The sequence below is a fragment of the Choloepus didactylus genome, chromosome 19 (genome assembly GCF_015220235.1).
Source record: "Choloepus didactylus isolate mChoDid1 chromosome 19, mChoDid1.pri, whole genome shotgun sequence".
In the NCBI taxonomy this organism is placed as follows: domain Eukaryota; kingdom Metazoa; phylum Chordata; class Mammalia; order Pilosa; family Megalonychidae; genus Choloepus; species Choloepus didactylus.
In genome coordinates this window covers 28,716,650-28,731,200 of record NC_051325.1, presented here as the reverse complement: position 1 = coordinate 28,731,200, position 14,551 = coordinate 28,716,650, and the positions used below count along the sequence as shown (strand labels likewise).

General features: G+C 41.7%; 1 protein-coding gene across 1 annotated transcript; it reads left to right on the top strand.

Moving 5' to 3' along the window:
• The first annotated feature begins 653 nt into the window (after positions 1-653).
• On the top strand, positions 654-14,551 carry CHGB (chromogranin B). The gene is made up of 5 exons (XM_037812286.1): positions 654-1,020; positions 6,395-6,441; positions 6,931-7,024; positions 11,497-13,274; positions 14,180-14,551. The coding sequence occupies exons 1-5, from the start codon at positions 948-950 to the stop codon at positions 14,261-14,263; spliced, it is 2,076 nt and encodes a 691-aa protein (XP_037668214.1). The 5' UTR covers positions 654-947; the 3' UTR covers positions 14,264-14,551.

The following is a 14,551-nucleotide window of genomic DNA, read 5'->3' as shown; positions in this document are numbered from 1 at the left end:
AAAAGAGGATGCACAGGGCTTGTAGGATGTACTAGTTTCTACAAATAGGCTTATTTCCCACAGTACAAGGAAAATCAGTATCACTACTTCCATTCACCTCCTCTGGAATTACTGCTCTGTTGTAAAGGAGAAAAGACTAAAGGATAACAACCTAAATGATGCCGTCAGAAAGGGAACTGGTTAAATAAATTTTGTGCCTGTTCAATGTAATTCAATGCAGCCATTCCAAAGAAGATGCAGCTATATATGTTCCAAAATTAAGCCAAAACAACAGAAAGTGGTTAAGTCTTCTTGACTCGCCAGAGGGAAACTGGGGAACTGGAGGAGATGGAGGTCTCATATTCTCATACTGCACCTTTTATTTTTAAAGCCACACTCCCCTCTCTTTTCCCTCACCGTTTATTCCTCTCTTGTTCGTAAGAGTCTTTCCTCGGCTGGATAATGGAAACACAAAACAGACTTAGTCATGCACACACTTCACTCGAACTACACACATATGACATAGCCTTAAACACACGTTTTTTGATTTAGAGGTTTGGGGTGGAGGGAGATGGAGCGCAAGCTTGGGCTAGCCAAATGGGACTTCTGGCCTCTCCCTCTGGCTCAGATCTTCACTGCCTCCCTTCACCCTTCTCATTCCTTCACCCGTCTTCCTCCCCAGCCCCGCCCCTGACCCAGAGCCCCCAGGAAAAAGGACTGGCGTAAATCTCCGCCTGCCTGCGCGGACGCCCCCGGGGCCGCCCCGTGACGTCAGTGCTGAGCGAGGGGCCGCCGCCGCCTCCTGGCTGCCCGCCCTGCGGCCCCCGGCTGCCCTTTAAAACAGCGGGTCTGAGCCAACCGCGCCACACCGCGGGGACCAGGATCCACGGCTGGTTTCCCAGGGTGTCTGCAGTCGTCCTCCGTCTGCACTTCGCCCCGCCGGTCTAACCGCCGCTTTCCTCTTCTCCATGCAGGTTCGGGCGAGCCGGGCCATGCAGCGGGTGGTGCTTCTCGGCCTCCTGGGTGCGGCGGTGGTGGCCGGTGAGTGGGCGCGGCGGGCCGTTCAGCACCGCGGGCCGTTCAGCACCGCGGACAGCGCCGGCTCTGTGTTCCCGCCGCTGGCGGAAACCGCGAGGAGGGGAGGGAGGGCTGGGTGGAGAAGGCTTTCTCCGTCTTGGGGTTTTTTTCCCCTGGGTGATTCCCTTCAACTCTTCCCCACGCCCCACCGTCTGATCTGGTAAAAGCCTGAGGGCTTTCTGGTCCGGCCAGGAGACTGGCAGATTTTTCTTATCTGAGTTTTCCTATACAAAGAAAGAAAACCTCCAAGGAAATCCCGGATTTTGCTCTCACTTCTAAGATGTCACGCTCTCTCTACCTGTCTAGAAAAACGCTGTTATAGTCTGATTCTGAATCTGTAATTAAGTGTTTGTTTAATTTTTTAAAGCCAGATGACCATGGACAGACAGGAGTACAAGTAATATATTAGTTAGCTTCTGTATACTTTACTTCATTATTATTATTACTATTATTATAATTTATAAACATAAGATAAAAGCAAGTCCCCCAGGTATATAAGATGTATCTTTTTCTTAACTTGTTCATATATGATGCTCATATGATTGTGTGATCATGTATATGTGTGAAAAAGTTTATTATAATATTTTCTGTATTTTGTATTTCCATCTCTGGAGACAGGCAATTTTACATTCAAATTAGTTCATTTTTTAGTTATGAATGGAAACTGAAGTAGATACTTTGACTTTTATATTCCAGAAAAATAAGTAGAGTATAAAATAACCACAAAAGTATCCTTAAAAAATTCTTTTTGGTCAATTATGAAGGATAAAATTTTAAGTAGTAGATATTTACTTGACAGTTTCTCTTTGTGTGTGAAAGATGGTGGGGTTAGTTCTTCAAAACTACTCTCAAGCTCAAAAAAATCATCTCTGGAGGTTTGGGGTGTGTGTGTGTTTTGAAGGAATAAAGTCACTTTGGTTATTAAGACTATTGAGAAGTATACCACCAGATTAAACTAGAGGTTTATGACCCCATAGAAAATTGTTCTTATCCAAAACTGAGAGTCCCAACTAGAATTGAGCTTTTGCCTTTTGTGAATATGATGCTTTAATTGACAGCAATTATTGGATCCAAAATGTACAGAGCAAAATGAAAGCCAGCGGTAGATTATTTTATTGAAAGAAGCATACATTTAGACTTTTCTAAAATTCTTACCAGTCTTACAAATTGCCTATAAATGTTCTAATATTAATCTTTTTAAATTAAAACTTATAGTCTTTTGTGGTCAAAACATTTTTCAGAAAGGAATGCTTAAGAGTCTAAACCTATGCTATACATTGTGCCACAGACCATGAAAACAGTAAAGCTAATAGATTTCTTACACAGAGATATTTTAACAAGTCTTCATATTGTAATAGCAGCTAAAATGGAGACATGAAATTCTTTAAAATTTTTAATTATTATAATTCACATAACATAAAATTCACCATTTTAAAGTGTATAATTTAGTGGTTTTTAGTATATTTGCAGATTGTGCAGCCATCACCACTATAAAATTTCAGAATATTTTCATCACCCCAAAAAAGAAATCCTGTACCCTTTAGCAGTCATTCTCCATTCCCCCCTGGCAAATGAGGCATGGTATTCTTCAAGCATAGTTTGTTATTTAGCAAAGTCACAAGGCTGGGGAAACCTCAGGAAATCATGTTTCATTTCCTACCTTGAACAGCGTCTGGAAGGAGACACAATATTCCACAGTAGATACTGTACACTTTAAAAATTAATGAGTGAAGTAGTCACATGATATCCACATTATGCTAGGTAAGATGGATTCTGCTTTCAGAAGAGCTTACTTAACTTGTTATTTTACAGCTGTATTTTCAATCAGGGACCAAACCCTGATAGTATTATGAGCTTTAATTCTTAAGGTGTTATTCTCAGATTTATTAAAAGATATTATTGGAAAATTTTTCTACCATTTGACTGCTTTACTTTTAACGTAATCATTAGGTCTTCTCTTGTGCCCCCTGAATCTTAGTTAATACAAAAATAAATAAATCACTTTAAAGGGAACCAACATGCTTTTGGATATTACTTTGCTGTCACTGATTCTATTACAAGAATACAATGGCATTTAGATGTCTCACCAAGATTCATAGTGTATGTTCACAAGCAAAGCCTACTTTCTTTTCATCAAAAAGAGGTGTGAAGAGCCTCAATCAGAGAAACAGAACTGTTCTGTAACAACAAACACTAGCTACAATTGTTTGGTTATAAAAGAAAAATATTTCTCTTCCCACAAATCTGATGACGGTTATTACTTTGACAGTATCAGTTGTGAAAAATAAAAGCACCTCAGTGATAGCTATCTGACATTTGAGGGAGGGGAAAGAAAAGTATTAGCAAGAAGCTGCATTACCAAAAAATGTTTAGTAAAATTGGGTTTTAAAAAGGCATGTCCTAGTTTATTTGGGGGGGTGGGAGTAATTTTCTCATAGTTTTCTCTTTCCAGATGATAATACAGATTTCAGCTGGAAAGAGCAAATGCCAGTGTGGGAGTGTTCCCAAATACGAGCCATTTGGGAAATGAAAGAATGGTCCAGCATATTGGGCCTTGGGTGGCAAAGGTGAGCCATCCGGATCTTGTCTGAACTGCATTTCAGAAAGAACACTGTGGTCTTGCTTGCTTGTTAGCCACTTCCCAAACATTAAAATGAGTCTCTAACAGGCTGGATAACTTTAGTCCTCTTAAAACAATGGAAGTAGATTCCAGGCTGTGCTTTGAAAAGGAAAATTTAGTGAGTAAATGAAATAGGTATTTTATTTGTAGATTGAGCCCTATGGTATATAATTGATTGGGGTATGGGGTAGAGAGGCTTGGAGAGCAAGAATTTTGGGAGGAAAAGTTAGGTCTCTGGTCATAAATAAACTGTGTCTGAGTAGCTTCCTTCTCTGATATCTGAGAGTTTTTGCTTTCCCCCCAGATAGCTCTTCTCTTGTCTCAGGGAGCGAGAGTCATTTTCTGCACTGGGCTTCTCCAGCCACAAAAGCAGCTGTCTATCCCAGGCAGTACCAAGAAAACCGTGGAGATGGGCCTATATGTAAATGTTTTGAGCTTCTCTAGTGGAAAGATCTTAGTTGGAACAAAGTAAAACTGAAAGATAAAAGAATTAAAGCAGCTTTGAGAGATAGAAAAAAGAATGGCACTGGAAAATTAAAGTCTCTTGAAGCGTTTCCTAAGAAAATAAAAACACTTCAAATGCTGGTTTAAAATTGGCATAGTCTCATGAAATTTAATTTAGATGAGTTTTTTAAATATCTTTTAAAAATGTCATCATAAACCAGTTGTTACACACTTGTCTGCATGTGCTATTATGGATTGGATGTTGCACCAGGAGAATTAGATATCTCCCTTTTTCCTTGCATGGTTACAGACAGTGTGAGATGGGAAGCATAGCACTGATACAGCTTCATAAGCAAGCTTGTTAAGGAAGAGGCCCGGGAGTAAAAAGAGAGTTAATTGATTATGTAAGGTAGCCATAGCCATGTTTTTGTAAAGCAAATAAGTTTTGGGGAGGATATATTCTTGGGGACAGGGCAGAGGGAGCCACAGATCTTGCCCCGTTTTGAGTTGACAAAGGGGAAGAGTAGAGGAGAGCTGGTTCTATTTAGATTTGGTTTGTTTTAAACTTTTTATTGAAGTATAATATTCATGTAGAAATATGCGCAGATCATATTATGCAGCTTGATGCATTTTTTGCAACCTGAACACACCTGTGTAACCAGCACCCAAATCAAGAAACAGAATATTACAGTACCACAGAAACCCACTTTGTCTGTGGCCTGGACTTGATTTATAATGGATGGAAGGTAGCATTCATTTCTAAATAATGTTTAAGACATTGCTAGAGGAAAATAACTCATGCACACATGTTTTTGTGTGAAATGTCTAAGTGCATATTTACACATATCCTTGAATATACACGTGGGGTGTGTGTGTGCAGTAAATCAATTGGTTTTACAGTTTTTCATTGACATTTTTGGAGCTGTGTGCAGACCCAGCACCAGGTTATTATCAGAGATGTCCCAGAACCATTCTCTGCTGTTTCCCCCCCACCCATTTTGCTCTACTTTTGTATGACTTAATGTAGCATGTCATTCTCTATTTGGGGCTTAAATTTGCAGGAGACCACCCAATAGCTATTTTTCTTTCATAGAACCAACCATAGAACATTCTTTTCAGGATTCCAGCAGCTGCCCTGGTGGCCAGATCCCACACATATCAGGATCTAACCCCAGATTACCCATAGCAGTTAGAGTGAAGGACTGAAGGTTCCATTTCTGTTTCCTCTTTTGTATTAGAAATGACCTCCAAAATGTCCCATGTTGGAGCCCTCCAATGGGGTGGATAACATCTAGATATTTTTCCTATTTACCAATAAATTTTATATTCACATTATTTTACCTCAGATTCTTCCCAGAGGATTGTTGCCCATTATACAGTTTAACCGGGTATAAATCTAAATGTTGTCATTTTCTTTTTTCAGATAAATATTGCATGAAGAATATTCATACTTTAGAAAATGTCCAACACTTTCAGTCACCTAATGTCTTATAATACTTACACCATGTCTTTGTAACACTCATTTACTTAATTTCTGTATGAATCTGAGAATGGAATTCCTGAGATATGGTCTTCATTTTACAAAGTTTTCAGCCAGTTGACTTTTAGTAGTTATAATGCTGTTTCTGGGGGAAAATATATATATGTGTAAGTATGTATGAATGTGTATATGTATATACATGCCTAAAATATATTCTTAGTAATCCATGTAAAAATCCAAATTGTATCTGCATCCAAATAAAACTTATTACACATTTGATCACAGAGTTGGAGTTGGAGTGGAGAAGGAAGGATGAATTGAAGCCCAAAGTGAATGGTCTAGATCTTTTCTGTGGAGAGTGTTGGAATGTTGAAATGTGGTTGGAATCTGAATTCTTCTAAATTGAAGTACAATGAACATACAGTGAAATATACAGATGTTAAGTACAGAATTCTTTTGAGTTCTGCCTGTGTAACCAATACCCCAGTCAAGATAGAGAACATTTCCATCACCCCAAAGGTTCCCTTGTGTGGGAGTTGAGTTGTTGTTGTTTTTAATAAACACATAGCCCCTTTGTCTTTCTACCCCCATCCACATCCACACTACTGTCTCCAAGTCCCTGCCCAGTTGGCTAAGGCCAGTAGTTCCTGGCCTCTGGTGCAATCATCCCCCACTATCTCTACTCTGCTCACCTCTGACTCTGCCCCCCTTTCCCAAGTAATGTGGAGATAGTTTTGTGAGTTTGGATTCACATGGTTTTCAAAGTCATTTCCAATTCTTTTTCTCCTTCAAAGCTGTCAGTTCTATGCCAGTGGATAACAGGAACCACAATGAAGAAATGGTAAGTTGACATAAGTCTAGAATCTAGAGTTATATCTGCCCCTAGATTCTCTCACTCCCTATCATGCAAAACCGAAAAAAAAAAAAAAAAAAAAAAAAAGCCAGATTTTCATCCCCGAGGTCATGGAAGTGAGGGATACCCCTTTTGACCTGACTCCTGCACCCATCCTGGATGTTTTAGTTCCCTCAAAGATAGCAGTGTCATCACAGCCTTTTCCTTCCAACCTTTTCTGAAATGGGTATTTATTTCCCTTTTCAGGGTAACCTCAACCCAAGGCCTTCTTGCATTATTCTTTGTAGAGGCTTTCCCTTGTCAACTACAGGTCTTGGGATATTTCATTACTGCCCTGTAAGTCTTTTTTCCTGCCCTAGGATCCTGCATCAAAACAGGTCAAATAGTCAAGCCTTCCTTGACAGTATCTCTGGGTTGAGTAGTCCATCCCTCCATTGACATCAGCTTTTGCCAACCTGCTTTCTGGTTTCCTCCCAGGTGACTCGCTGCATCATCGAGGTCCTCTCAAATGCCCTGTCAAAGTCTAATGCTCCACCCATCACCCCTGAGTGCCGACAGGTCCTGAAGAAGAGTAAGTGTCCCCAGTGGCGGGCAGATCTGTGTCCTTGCAGTAATCCTTGCCCCTATTCCCTGCACTTCACCTTCAACTTTACTTCCAAATGGACTGGGAAGCATAAGGCAGTGGGAAGGGTATTAACTAGAACAGGAGATAGAAAATATGTTCTACCACTTCATAGCTGTGTGACAGTGAGGAAAAACCCTTGCCTCTCTGGGCCTTGTTCCTCAAAGTAAAATGAGGGCATTGAACTCGATGAGAGTCTTTGAAATGTCTATCAGTTCTTAAATTCCTTGGCTCCATATTTTAGGGTTTTAGAACAGGCCTCATTTGGGTGGAGGGAGGCATGGGGAGTCCTCGTTTGTGATTATGGAGGAGGGCTTTAAGTGCTCTGGAGTGTTGGAAGATGACAGAGTGGAAGGAGAATTTAAAATTTTCCTTCCTCTCTTTGACTTCTCTTCTGATGGTGACAAGTTAGAAGTTTGGAAAGGTAACTTGAAAACTTCTGACCTGTTTACACTACAGATTAATTAAGATATTTTAATGAGGTTTATTAGAGTGGAAGTTACCACCAAGTGGTACCAGGAGTTCTAGGCCTGAGAATCAGAAAAGATCAGGGAAGAGGCAGAACAGTCCAAGTGAGGCAGTGCAATGGCCTTCTGAGTCTAGACTGGAATGTTTTCTCTGTATGAGACAGCTCTGTTGAAAAACAAAATTTAGTCAGTGATGCAAGCAGTATCCATTGGAAATAGACATTGAGATCAGTTTTACAAAACTATACAATCTCTTGTATGCGCAAAATCAAACTGATTCAAACAAACAAACAAAAATGCCCCTCTCTTCTTTAAAAACCTTCCTCTGTTTTAAAAATTGTAGTCAGGCTGGGATTGGTGGAATTTTTCTTTTTTACCCTCCCAGTCTCTCATTGCAAGATAAATAGTTACATGTTTCAGTTTGCTAAAGCTGCCAGAATGCATTATACCAGAAATGGGTTGAATTTTTCAGTGGAATTTTATTAAATTACAAATTTACAGTTCTAAGGTCATGAAAATGGCCAAATTAAGGCATCAAGAGGAAGATACCTTCCCTGAGAAAAGGCTGTTGGCATCCAGGATTCCCTGTCACATGGGAAGGCACATGGTGATGTCTGCTTGTCCTTTTCTTCTGGTTCTGGTTTCAATGGCTGTCTCCAGATGTCTCTGGGCATTTCTCACTCTTATCCTCATAAAGGACCCCAGTAAAGGGATTAAGTCCCACCCTGAATGGGCTAGGTTACATCTCAGTTGAACCAAAAGGTCTCACCCACAATAGGTCTGCCCCCACAGGGATGGATTAAAAGAACATGGCCTTTTGTGGGGTACGTAACAGCTCCAAACCAACACACTACACTTGAATCTTCATACATAAAATGGTAAAAACAAGTATTAGTGATTGGCTAAAAGAGCAACCTGGGGTAATCCAATTCACCATTGGAGGCTTTAGGTAACTAACCATCACAGGTGTAGGGACCTGAGCCTGGAGGTGGTGGTTGCAAGCTGCCTTGGCACTTCCAGCCAACATACCTCCTGAATTTTTCTCCAGTCATTGCAGGAACTCATGAGAGCAGAGCAGATCTCCAGGCAGGGAGTTAAGGCTGGTCCTTTGGGCAAACCCACCTGGCTATCTCCCCTCCCCTTTCTCTGTTTACCAGATGGATGGAGAAATGTGGGGTTTGCCATATTAGGTCACCAAAGAACCCTGATTCCTCAGGAAGAGCTGTTGAATGTAGGGCTCTGCTTGCCAGCTAAGATCAGATTCTCAGGCCTTATGCTGTGACCATAGCAATTCTAACCTCTATTCATCACTGATATCCATTGAGAGAGCCCGATGGAAACTGGTAAAAATCAAAGGACAGATGTTTGTAAGGACCCTGGAGACATTATACTCAGCGAGTGTTAGAATCTGAGATTTGAAGGTATAAGGCTGAGATAGGGAAGTTCCTCTGAGTTGTAGACTCAAATGCCAAGCAGGGCCAGCCAGATAAGATAAAGGAGTGGGCGGGACAGGAAGTGACTTGTAAACTGGAGGGCACATGTTCCTTCCGAGGGGAGCAGATAATTCTCAGCTCCAGCCCTACTGTGGAGAAATACAGACTCATTAGCCAGATCTTGGGATTCTCCAAAATAAGTCATAAAATTGGATTTTTCAGTGACAACTCAAAGTGTTTAAGTTTGCCTCTGAATTTGAATTTACTTAAAATACTGTTTAGGCCAAGCAGAACTCACCTCTGGGCCACCAGTTTGCCACCTTTGTCCTGTTCTGGTGTTCTCTCCCTGTTGGTATGGCTTTAGCTTATCTGAAGACTGGATCAGTTGGATCAATGAATTCCTTCCTGTTGCTTCCCTCCCCTCTGGCCCTTTTGTCCTCCCAATCTTTCCCTCACACTTCTTGAGCAAAAAGGCACTTATCAAGCGAACATTCGAGGAGTTGGGAAGAATCACAAAGTTTTATGACTTGAAGAAACCTTAGGGAATACATAATGGAACTTCTTAATAGGTATAAGAATCTGTTGACCAGGTTTGATCCTTGCAGCACAAGAGTTAGGGATGGGTGGTGGTGGTGCATTTTCCCCCTTCTCACTTGAAAGTAAGGATGAGCTTCGCACCTTGGTTTTACCACTTGGCAGTGACCGTGTGCCGCCAATCTCAGCCCTCCTCCAATCTCACCTGCTGGGGTTCAGTGCTAAATTTAGCAGGAAGTGCTAAATCTCAGGCACAAGCTGTTACAGGTAGGATGCATTTAATTGGCAAGAAATAAAAATAAAACAACTTCTGTTTATGATACTTAAGACCCGGATACCAGCAGACAGTAGGAAGGCAGCCACACAGCCCTGGGAAGCTGAGACCCCGAGACTTTAGCAGACTCTCAGAATGACATCACTAGGTGCCCCACACCTCCCTGCCTACCTGTGCCCACCTTGTTCACTCCACTTGCGCTGGCTCGTAAAAAGCAAAGGAATTGGTGATGGGCCAGCCCTCAAGTGTCTGAGTGTGGAATGTCAGGGACATTTTAATTGCCTTATAAACCATGAAAATGTTATTATATCAGGCTGGGCTTTAAGCAGTGATATGACAGCTGCATTATTTCTTGGACATTTTTACAAAACAGACCAATTTTTTCTATTTTGTAAAAGTTCAGTATGGCTCATGAGCATTGTTCAATAGAAATATAATGCAAGCCACAAACATAATTTCAAATTTTCTAGTAGCCACTTTAAAAACATCAAAAGAAACAGGTGAAATTAATTTTAGTATATTTTACTTAGTGCAGTATGCCCAAAATATGATAATTTCAACATATAATCAATATAAAAAATTGAGATATTTTACATGCTTTTTTTCATAAGAAATCTTTGAAATCTGGCACATGTTTTACACTTATAGCATGTCTCAGTTCAGACCAGCCCTATTTCAAGTTCTCAATAGCCAGATGGGGCTGGTGGCCCCCTTATTAGAGAACCCAGTTGTAGACCCAGAGCTGTCCAGCTTTGGCTTCTGGGTGTCTATCTGAACTCAGTGACCTAAGTTGGTATCAGAGCCCTCCCAGCTAACAACTCAGATGATGTTAACTACCTACCTCCTTCCATGGGGCATCCTTGAGCTAACGAAGATTTAGTAAAGGAGCCATTGACATTTAGAAAAGGTGGGGGAGAACAGCATTGAATTAAAATATTAATCATACCCACCTATTGTTGACTCATGAAACTCAGTTTACCGAAGTTCCTTTTTCTTCAAAATCTGAGAACACATTGGGTGGACAAGACCTAAGTGAAGGAGAAAATAGTCCTCTCCACGGCTGTGCAGTAACCTCAGAAAGGAGTATAACCCTTCTTATCACCAATTACTAAGCGCCATTGTCACCTACTGCTAGGTTGAGTGTACACAGTTGATTAGATAACAAAAGGTAGATAAATTAATAATCTAAAAGTTTAAAAACCCACTCTGAATCTTGATATTTCCCATTTTGGCTATTTTACTTAATCTATTTCATTGAATTGTAGTTAGAGCCATTTACACAATACTAACTGTTTAACCACTACTTAGAGTAAATTTTGAAAGAATGGTCCAGATTTATATCTCTCTGAGCCTCAGTATCCTTATCTGAGAAAAGAATAGGTTAAATGAGATGAATTCCAAGGTTTCTTCTGGTTCTAAATTCTAATGTTCTATAAATGTGTATCTGGATTTCAATTCGGTCACTGATAGTGCCAATGAGAAATTCTGGTTGGGTATTATGAAAAATAAAAATATAGACAGTTTATTATTACATTTAAATATAGCCAAGGAACTTTAAAATACCACTTGCCTTTAAAAGTGATCTGAGTATCTATTGTTTATTAACGTAAAACTTTATCAAAGTAATTTTCAGTGTCCTCGGGGTTTGTAATGTGGCTGTTGAGCCACAAACAATGTTGAAGTTATGTTTACTCTTTTATATTTTCACGATAGGTGGAAAAGAGGTCGAAGATGAAGAGAAAAATGAAAGCGAAAACACCAAGTTTGAAGTGAGATTGTTAAGAGACCCAGCTGATGCTTCAGAAGCGGATACACCCTCCAGCAGGGAAGAAGCTGGAGCCCGAGGGGAGGAAGACACCCAAGGCCTGACCGTGAAAGACCAGGAGAAATGGTCCCAGGAAGGCAGGCACAGCAGAGAGCAAGCAGGAGAGCCCCGAGTGAACTTCTATCCTTCTGATGGTCAAGTCTCCAAAGAAACAAAGATACACCATTCTGAGAAGAGTGAGGAAGAGGACATGGGGGATGGGGAGGGAGAGAAGTATCAGAAAAGGGAACGTGCAGAAGATGGCAGTGAAGAGAAACAGCTTGAAGAGTTAGGAAAGACACAAAGCACCTTTCTGGACAAAAGAAACCAGGCTACAGTTAAGAATAAAGAGGAGCTGGGAAACCAATATGATAAACACTTCAGGAGGCACTCTGAGGAGAAGACACACAGCCGGGAGACGAGTAGTCAGGAGAGTGGAGAGGAGGTGGAAAGGAGCCAGGAGAAACAGCTCCAGGAGTCTAAAAGTCAATCCAGGAGCCAGGAAGAGTCTGAAGAAAGTGAGGAAGACACTACCTCAGAGGTGGCCAAACGGCGCTTGCGGCCAAGACACCACCATGGGAGGAGCAGGCCTGACAGGTCATCCCAAGGAGGGAATCCTCCTTCTGAGGAGAGGAGACACTCCTTTGAGGAATCTGAAGAGTCGATGGGCAAGGCCAATCCAGGGGAAAAGAGATCCCAACATTCAACTCACTACAGGGCTTCCGAGGAAGAGCCTGAATATGGGGAAGAAGTGAGGAATTATATAGGTGTCCAGGCTCCCGCAGACCTCAAGGGGGGAAGATACGGGGGCAGAAGAAGTGAGGAGGACAAGGCGCCAAGGCCTCACAGTGAGGAGAGCCAGGAGGAGGAGGACAAGAGAAATCCCCCCAGCTCTGAGCTCGACAGCATGGTGCACAGACACAGTGAAGAAAGCGAGGGAGGGAGGGCCCATGAGGGGGGAAAAGGCCACTATCACAGAGGCCAGGGAGGGGAGCCAGGGGCCCACTCCAGTCTTGACACTAGAGAAGAAAAAAGGTTCTTAGGCGAAGTACACCACCATGTTCAAGAAAGCCAAATGGACAAGGCAAGGAGACATCTTCAGCATGAGTGGAAAGAGCAGGACAGAAATTACCCCAACTATGGTGAAAGAAATGGTGAGGAACGCACCTCAAAATGGCAGCAGCAAGAGGATCTACAAGACTCTAAAGAGAACAGGGAGGAAGCTAGGCTTCAAGACAGACAATATGCTCCCCATCACACCACTGAGAGGAGAAAGAGGTTAGGGGAGCTGTTCAACCCATACTATGACCCGCCCCAGGGGAAGGGCAGCAGCCATTTTGAGAGAAAGGACAACATGAATGACAATTTTCTTGAGGGTGAAGAGGAAAACGGGCTGACCTTGAATGAGAAGAATTTCTTCCCAGAATATAATTATGACTGGTGGGATAAAAAACCCTTCACAGATGATGTGAATTGGGGATATGAGAAGAGAAGTCTCGACAGGGCGCCCAAACTGGATCTGAAAAGGCAGTATGACAGAGTGGCCGAACTGGACCAGCTCCTTCACTACAGGAAGAAGTCAGCTGAATTCCCGGACTTCTATGACTCTGAGGAGCCGACCAACATGCGCCACAGGGCAGAAAATGAAAAGGACAGGGTCGGCCAGAGGGTTCTGACCGAGGAAGAGGTACAGTGTGGGGGCTTTTGTTTAAAATGGACTTAAAATGGTCAACGTTAATAAATTACTGCCCAAGACTATCTGACATTAATGGGGAAATTGGTGGGAATTAAATCACCATGAGAATACCCTAATAATGAAGTGGAGACAACCTCTGGGATTGATTTCTACCCAGCAGCAAGTTGTTGTCCTCACCCCTGCCCACCTGCCTCTAGTGTAATGATTCTCAACCTTGGCTGCACATTGGAATCACCTGGGAGCTTGAGAAAATATTGGCACCTGAGACCCACCTCCCAGAGATTTTTTTTTTTTTTTTTCTTAATTGGTATGGGGTGCCGCATGGTTTTCATGAGCTTTTAAAGCCTCCAGGTGATTCCAAGGCTCAGCCAATGTTGGTGACCACTGTTCTGGTGTCTTCCCCCTTGGTCATTTGACTGTTGGTGTCTCCCAGGGTAGGGAGAGTAGGTGATACAGAAACTAGTTGCTTTGTTCTGTCTTCACCCACTCTTATAAGGTCTGAGGAAAGAGGATATTTGTGCCCAACTACAAGGAGAAATTTAAATCTGGAAGAGGTAACATTATCAGAGAGATGCCTGCCCAGTTCCCTAATATCGAGATTATGTAGGTTGGTGCTGCTCAAACTTGAATGTGCATCAGAATCATGAAGGATTGTTAAAACACAGATTCCTCAACCTCACAGTTTCTAATCATTAGATCTATCAAGTGTGGCCCAAGAATCTTCATTTCTAACAAGATCCCCCCAGTGTTTCTTGATGGTGCTGGTGCTGCAGGTTAGGGAATCACACTTCAGCCTATAACATACCTGAAGTTCCCCTTTTTGCCCATACTCTCTCAAAGTACAGCAAAATAAATTGATCCAGGAACTCATGCCTCCACTTTTCTGTATTTTCCAGGAAAAAGAACTTGAAAACTTGGCTGCGATGGATTTGGAACTACAGAAAATAGCTGAGAAGTTCAGTGGTAATCGAAGGGGCTGATGGTCATTGGAGCAAAGGGCAGTTTCCCTCCACTTTACTGAAAGACACCACTTATTATCCAGAGGCAAAAAGTAGAATTTACTATTCATCAAATATTTGACACAATTGGGAATGTCTTTATTTTTTTGCCAGAATGCTATTGTTATGTGAATAGCATGACTTGTAGCATATACTTTCTCACAAAATAGACATATTAATGTGCTTGTGACCACAACTGTGCTACTACTGTCTTTGAAAAAGTATATTTGTCTCTGTTTGAAATAATAAAAGATTCATCTGAGACCAGAA

Excerpts from the sequence above, each read along its gene's own strand:
- CHGB (XM_037812286.1), top strand. The coding sequence starts at position 948 with ATGCAGGTTCGGGCGAGCCGGGCCATGCAGCGGGTGGTGCTTCTCGGC. Across the intron at positions 7,025-11,496 it reads CCGACAGGTCCTGAAGAAGA|GTGGAAAAGAGGTCGAAGAT; the intron begins GTAAGTGTCCCC and ends TTTTCACGATAG. Across the intron at positions 13,275-14,179 it reads GGGTTCTGACCGAGGAAGAG|GAAAAAGAACTTGAAAACTT; the intron begins GTACAGTGTGGG and ends TGTATTTTCCAG.